Genomic DNA, 7534 nt, shown 5'->3' with positions numbered 1-7534 from the left:
CTACGCGTCTCCGGCACGCGTGAGCTGCACACCGGCGCCGGCCACGCAGGCGTCGCAGCCCCACACGGCGGCGGCCTCGGCGGTGAGCAGCCCGTAGGCGGCCTTGGTCATGCCGGCGCACACGCGGTGGAACCAGCGCTGGCAGGCGGCCTCGCACAGCACGGCGTCCTGGTCGTCGCCCACCTCGCGGGCGCACAGGCCGCAGGGGCACAGGGGCGCGGCGGGGCGCCGGGCCGGGCCGTCCAGGGTGCCGTCCAGGCTGCGGTCCAGGGTGCGGTCCAGGCTGCGGTCCAGGCCACGGTCCATGCTGCCGTCCAAGGTGCGGTCCATGGTGCGGTCCAGGCTGCTGTCCAGGCCACCGTCCAGGGTGCGGTCCATGCTGCCGTCCAGGGTGCGGTCCATGCTGCCGTCCAGGGTGCGGTCCAGGGTGCCGTCCAGGGTGCGGTCCAGGCCGCGGTCCAGGCCACCGTCCAGGCCGCCGTCCCGCCCGCCCTCGCCGTCCTCATGGCCAGCGCCACCCCCGGCGCCCGCGCCCTTGGGGCCCTTGGCGCTGGGCCCCCCCGGGCCTCCGGGCCGGGCCTGGGCCGTGGACTCCGCGCCTTTCCCCGCGCCCGGGCTCGAGTCCTGCCTGGGCGGGGGCACCTTGCCTGAGCCCAGGGCGTTCGGGGGCGGGATGAAAGAATGGTCGGGTTCCAGTGCGGACGAGAAAGTGGAGTGGCCTCCGGGGACGAAGGTGGGCGCCCCGTCGGGGTTGGGCGCCTGGCCGGCGCTCTGCGGAGGGAGCGGGCCGAAGCCGTCCGCGGGGCCCTGCCTGAAGTGCTGGCCGGGCGCTAGCACGGCGCTGTAGGCCGGAGTGCCCAGCCCCGAGCTGTCGTGTGGCCCAAAGTTAAAAGCGTGAGGCCGCCCAAAGCCCACGCCCAGGGGGTTCTGGGGAAACGGGTGCGGCTGGCCCCGGAGCGGGTAGGGCCCGCAGTACGGGGAGGACAGGCGCGGGGGGCCGTGCGGGGGCATCCTGAACGTGCCGTAGCCCCCGAAGCCAGGGTAGCCGGGCCCGAGGTACGGGCTCGACGGCGCGGGCGGTCTGTAGGAAAGGGTGGGATAGTTGTCATCAAACGGGTTGGCAGCCACTAGATGGTCAGCGTTAGGATTTGGCGGTGGAGCATACTCGGACAATGGAGGAAAGGCAGGTCCCTGAAATGAGAAGGCAAAGCCGGGGCACGCTCTTAGCCAGAGTCCTGGTGACCTTCCTGGGATCTCGGCACTACCAACCCATTTCCCACTCAGTGCCACAGAACGAAACGCTTTCACTGCCCCTTCAAGGACAACTAACGCTTCATTATGCCTGGTGTTTCTTCTCATGCGTAGGTGTGGTACTGAGGATGGCACCCAGGAGCACTGTACCTCCGAGCTAGGTTGATGAGAGCCTCACCGCTGGCTGAGGCTGTCCTTGAACCTGCCATCCGCCTGTCTCAGCCTCCCAGTACTGGGATTACAGGCCTGTGACACCTGGCTGTATCACTTAGGAAAGAAATTAAGGTATGATCTTCTGAACTTAAGTTCATTGTTATTTCAAAACTCACAAGCCTTTAAAGTTCAAGAGAAGCTTCATTATCATAATATCTGGTATGCTTGCTTATAAGTGGATTCTTTTACTTAAAACGCTCAAGTATTCTAACCCCATGTATCTCCAAAGAATCCTAAAATTGAGTCACAGTAAATAGGGTGTGTGTGTGTGTGTGTGTGTGTGTGTGTGTGTGTGTGTGTGTTGCTGGGGACTGAGCCAGGGCGGTCTGCTGTTTCCTTCCTTGCCTTCCTTTCCTCCCTCTCTCTCTCTATTTGCTATTGGATATTGAACCCAGGGGTATTCTACCTCTGAGCTACACCCCCAACTATTTATTTCAAAACAGGGTCTCAATAAATTGCTGAGGCTGGCTCGAACCTCCTTTGCCAGCCTCCCAAGTACTGGAATTACAGGTAGGTACCACCATGCCTGACTTGAAAATAATTTTTTTCCTAGCTTAGCTTCAGGGAGATGTAAGTAAAGTAATCCCCAAACCCTAAACTCTATGCCTCATAGTAGAAAAATAAACTGTCAGTTCTAATCCTACTGCAGGGGTAACAGATAGTGGCCAAGATGGGAGAACGAAGTCATCTGTACAAATATCATACGTATCCGTAGCCTTCACCATCAAGGGAGTGCTTTAGATTTAGAGCAGAAAACCATACAAGCTTGTATGTATAATTATTTATTACAGCCACAAGTTATAAAATCAATGCTTCCTTCCTGATGTGCATGTAATACTGAGTTTCTGTAATGGCTGAACAGCACTGCAGGTAAGAACTGTAAACTGTTTCCATATATGCTCAAATCTTTTAATAGAACCACAGGCATTTATGCCTTTTAAAAACCTTTAAATTAGATTCAAGTGCAAGCTGTGTGTGTATGTGTGTGTGCGCGCACGTGCGCGTGCACATGCTCACGCGTTACGCATTAAACCCAGGGGCATTCTGCCTCCAAGATACACTCTGAACCCTATTTTATTTTTATTTTGAAACAGGGTTTCACTAGGTTGCTGAGTCTCGCTAAGTTGCTGAGGCTGTCCTCAAACCTGTGATCCTCCTGTCTCAGCCTCCCAAGGACTGGGATGTAGGCGTGTGCCACTACATCCTGCTAAGAACAAGCACTTTAATTTGTCTGCCCACACTTTCTTGTGCTTCCTATTCTAGACTTACAGTTAAAAAAAAAAAAAAAAGCCACTGGTTTCAGACTAAAACACAAAACAATCATTGCAGAATTCGCTATTAGGTTCTGAGTGAGGACAGGAAATAAAATCTATGACCAAACTTAAATTTCCCTCATCAGCCTCATCACACAGCAAAGGAAAACTATTACCAAAGAAGCCGTGAGTTACCTGTGCATTCGCCTTGCGTTTTTTCTTATCTGGGCTTCCTAGTTGTACACCTGGTCCTCCTAACCCGTCCAGTCCACTATCACCACCTAAAAAATAAAAATGCTGGTAACCTTCTCACCTGTAAGTGAAAGCGTTCCGTGCTCTTATAGCCATACCTATGACAAATAAGAACTTGTTAACATGTTTTCTGTTAGACAAAAGCAATGCTAAGTTTTTATTATCACTGTCCTTCAAAATACCTTTCTCATAGTTCCATAGAGAAAGAGATCTTTATCTCTGCTTCCAGAGATCATTTTTCTGTGAGTGAGAAACGCAAGCTCCCTCTGCGCTCGCGCCCGCCGTCCTCCACCTCGGTGATTCGTTTCTGGCCTATCTTTGCAGAGATGGTCTAGACACATTCAAGCATGTTGTCTTCCTAGGGACACTCAGTGACACACACCCATAAACACCACCTCCCCTGCTTCTTACTCAGACAGCGTTCTGTGCCTATAGAACTGCTTTATTCTTTAATGGGTGAGTAGTATTCCACAGTGCAACTCCATCCTAATCCATTCAGCTAGTCCCCTTCCTGTGGATATTTTGGTTGTTTCCAAACCTTTGCAAATACTTTTCTCCCTGGCTTGGGTGTCTTTTCATTTTTTTTTTTTTCAGTACTGGGGATGGAACCCAGGGGCATTCTACCTCCGAGCTACACCGCAGCCATATATATGTATATATATATATTTTTTTAATATATAAATAAAAATATATTAATATATTTTATATATATATATAAATATATATTTTTTGGTGGTGGTACTGGGGTTCCTGGAAGCCCTTCTACCTCTGGGCTACACTCCCAGACCTATTTTATATTTTTTATTTGGAAACAGGGTCTCTTAAGCCAGCAAGGCTGGCTGGCTTTGAACCTGTGCCATCCTCCTGTCTCAGCCTCCCAAGCGCGGGGATTACAAACGTGCGCCACCACGCCTGGCTTTATTCTTTAGTTTTGAACAGGGGCTCACTGAGTTGCAGAGGGCCTCACTAAGTAGCTGAGGCTGTCCTGAACCGCGGTCCTCCGGTCTCAGCCCCCCAAGGACTGGGATTGCGAGCGCGCGCCCCACGCCCGGCTGGGTCCCCATTCTTCCCTCGGCTGGCCTCCATTCGATTTTCCTAAAGCCTTTTCCCTCTCCTCTCTCATTTCCACATTCGAGGGAACGCATGCAGCCTGACTTTCTGAGTGTGTTGGTGTTCTCCCGGTCCATCACCTGTCCTACAATAACAACTCTTCTTCGCTGTGGCCAAGTGAAACTCCCTTGTGACTGAGTGAGTGTGAGTGTGCGTCACAACTCACGCTTGCCTGGAGATGCACACGTGGGCTGTTCCATAACCTGCTGCTGTGAATGTGCGCCAAACCATGGGCAGCCACGTCTGGTCTCGTGGGTAAAAACGCAGCGACTGGCAGCCGGGCCACACGGGCTCCTAGTCCCGAGGGCTCTGCTCACTGTCCTCTAGGGTGGTTGCACTGGTAGACAAGCCTGGCAACAGCGTACAACTGTGCCTTCTTCCTGAATCCGCCCCAATTTTTACTATTTCTTTTCTTTTTGGTACTGGGATTAAACCCAGCTGCATTCTACTTCCAAGCTACACACCCATCCCTTTTTATTTTGAAACAGGGTCTTTCTAAGTTGCCGAGGCTGACCTCAAACCTGCTATCCTCCTGTCTCAGCCTCCCAAGTGATGGGATATTGGTGTGCTCCACCACGACTGGCTCCTACATCCTTTTTAACTTTGGTTAAAAGCGGTCTAGCCGGGTGTGGTGGCGCACGCTTGTAATCCCCGCGCTTGGGAGGCTGAGACAGGAGGATCGCGCAGGCTCAAAGCCAGCCTCAGCTACTTAGTGAGGCGCTCAGCAACTTAGTGAGACCCTGTTTCCAAATAAAGTAAAATAGGTCTGGGAGTATATCCTGGAGGTAGAAAAGCCTCTGGGTTCCACCCCCAGTATCAATCAATCAATCAATCAATCAATCAATAAAAGCAGTCTATTAGCTGCGTGTGGTGGGATCCCAGTACTTGGGAGGCTGAGACAGGAGGATCAGTCTCAAGGACAGCCTCAGCAAGTATTAAGACTCTCACCAATGCCCCTGGGTTCCATCTCCAGCAACACACACACACACACACACACACACACACACACACACACACACACGAGATATGTTAATTCATATTTTTGGTCATTCATTAACTTGAGATCTACTATGGTCATGGCAAATCAAAGAGAATTGAGACATAGTACCTGTCCCATAGATCTATCGTATAATCAAAAGCTGAGGGCATGCATCTGCAATCCCAGTACTTAGGAGACTGAGACAGAAGAATTGTAGGTTCAAGGCCAGCCTCAGCAACTTAGTGAGACCCTGTTTCAAAATAAAAAATAAAAGGGCAGGGGATATAGCTCAGAGATAGGACACCTCTGGGTTCAATCTCCAGTGCCATATACACACAAAAGAAAGGGAGGAAAGCAGGGAAGGAGGGAAGGCTGTGATGTCACTACACAGTCCTTCTGGCTCTGATGTTGTAACATGAGTACAAGTTTGGGAGACGACAAATCAGCTGTTCCTGGTCCACGCACCTATGCAATTCAGGTCTACCCGGAGCACTTTTCTTCTTATTTATTTATTTATTTATTTATTTACAGTACACCCCCAGCCCTACTTTTTTTTTATTCTTAATTTGAAACAGGGTCTCACTGAGTTGCAGAGGGCCTCACTAAGTAGCTGAGGCTGTCCGCGAACCGCGATTTGTAATCCCGAAGGCTGGGATGACAAGCGTGCGCCATCGCACCTGGCTTAGTTTTTGTTTTGAAACGTGGCCTCACTAGGTTTCTGAGAGAGGTTTTATGCATTTATTTATCGATTGTGCTTTTGTTGGTGCGGTCTGGTCTCGCATCACCATCAAATCGTGTTGACTGACATAGGGCACACGCTCTGGGTCAGCCCCATTTCCCTCCCTCTCGATATGGCGGAGACCGGCTTTAAACCTGTAATTCTCTGGTGCCAGCCTCCTAAGTACTGGAATCACAGGTGTGCATCCCCAGCCCTGGTGACTTTCTTTTGTAAGAGGTGGTTTCTCTTTTACTCTGGTATTTAACTCTCAGAACACTCTTGAACTGACCCGCGAGCCAGTTCTCAATAACCAAAGCATCAGACTTCAAAGCCACAATGGGAACAAATTAAAACATCACATCTCCCACTATTCTGTGTAAAAGTCTAAGGCTGTGTGTGTGTGTGGGGGGGGCACTAGGGTCTGAACTCAGGGCATTCTACCTCTGAGCTACACCTGTAGCCTTATTTTATTATTATTATTTTTTATTTTGAAACAGGGCCTTACTAATTTGCGGAGGCTGTGGGGGAGGCTGTGACCCTCTTGTCTCAGCCTCCCACTTGCCAGGATTACAGGTGTGTCCCACCACGCCGGGCTAGAGCCCAAGTTCTAGCCGAAAGGCCTCCAGTGCACGCTGCCCTTGCTCTGTTGCTCCGGTTGCAGCAGCGTCTCGGACCCTGCTTCAGTCCACCGGGCGCGTTTCAGAGCCGCCGCTGCTCGCTGCTCCTTTGGGGAGACTGCTTTGCCCACAGGTACCACGTGGCTCTGCTCTCTTACCCGGGTCTCCGTGCCAAGAACAGTGCCAGCGTACAGTGGATGTTCAGTAAGTATTTGCCTACTGAACAGACAGCGTGACCCTGATTTGTTGATTCTCAGCCTTAACCCCACTGGGAGCTGGACAAGACGTGGAGAGTCTCGCCAGATTTCCACACGGAATTCGGCGTCCGTGAACTTACACGCAGTTACCTTTTGTCTGGTCCCTGCTTCTCTCTGATTTCCCTTAATAACACCGCAACACAATTCCTAAGTAGCCAGGAAGTGGAAACACCAATCGTGCATACCAATCATTTTTAGCAGGTGGGATCCCTGTTTCCCAAACCAATCGAGAAAACAAACCCCTTGTGCACGCAGGCAGACAGCGTCTCCTCTTAACCTCTAAGGAAAATACACGGAATCGTGGCCTCGGCGGGGGCGGGGGCTTGGGGGCTGCAGGAGGCAGGCAGGGCCTCGGCGGGGTTGCCTGTTTCTAAGGGGGTCATTGGAGGAGCCCGCCGGGGCGCTGCTTTGCACCCCTGGGCGCCCATTGTGCGGGGGCCCGGGCGGCGCAGATGCGGAGGGATGAGGGCAGGATGCGGGCGGGATGCAGGAGGGATGCGGAGGGATGCGGGGATGCTGGAGGGATGTGGGGATGCGCGGCGCGGCGGGGCTGGAGGCCGCGCACCGGCGCCTACCTCGGCCTCTCTTGAGCGGGATGGAGTCCTTGTCCTGTTCCGCGGACATCACCGGCGGCGGCGCATGTCTCCCAGGCCGCGCAGTCGGGCTCGGCGGCGGCTCCTCCTCCCGGCGGCGGCGGGGCGGACTTTGCAAAGTTTGGGCGGAGGACGAGGCCTCGGGGCTCCGCGGCGCCCGGGCGACCTGGGCGGGAGGACGCCGCGCACCCCGCCGCCGCCCGCCCGCAGACACAAAGCCGGCCTGCGCCCGCGGCCGGGACGTGGCGCGGCCTCCGCGGGGACGGGCCTGCGGCCCCGCCTCGCCGCGAC

At 53.5% G+C, this 7534-nt stretch overlaps 1 protein-coding gene across 1 annotated transcript; it reads right to left on the bottom strand.

The window, feature by feature from the left end:
- PYGO1 (pygopus family PHD finger 1) lies at positions 1-7274 on the bottom strand (the record flags this gene model as incomplete). Its single annotated transcript, XM_080707041.1, has 3 exons — positions 1-1191; positions 2913-2998; positions 7226-7274. 3 exons carry the CDS (start codon positions 7272-7274, stop codon positions 1-3), a joined length of 1326 nt encoding a protein of 441 aa, XP_080563167.1.
- Positions 7275-7534: the final 260 nt, after the last annotated feature.

Source organism: Muscardinus avellanarius (assembly GCF_963383645.1).
Source record: "Muscardinus avellanarius genome assembly, chromosome: 12".
NCBI classification, from domain to species: domain Eukaryota; kingdom Metazoa; phylum Chordata; class Mammalia; order Rodentia; family Gliridae; genus Muscardinus; species Muscardinus avellanarius.
Note: the sequence above shows the minus strand (reverse complement) of the source record. Positions and strands in the feature narration are given on the sequence as shown.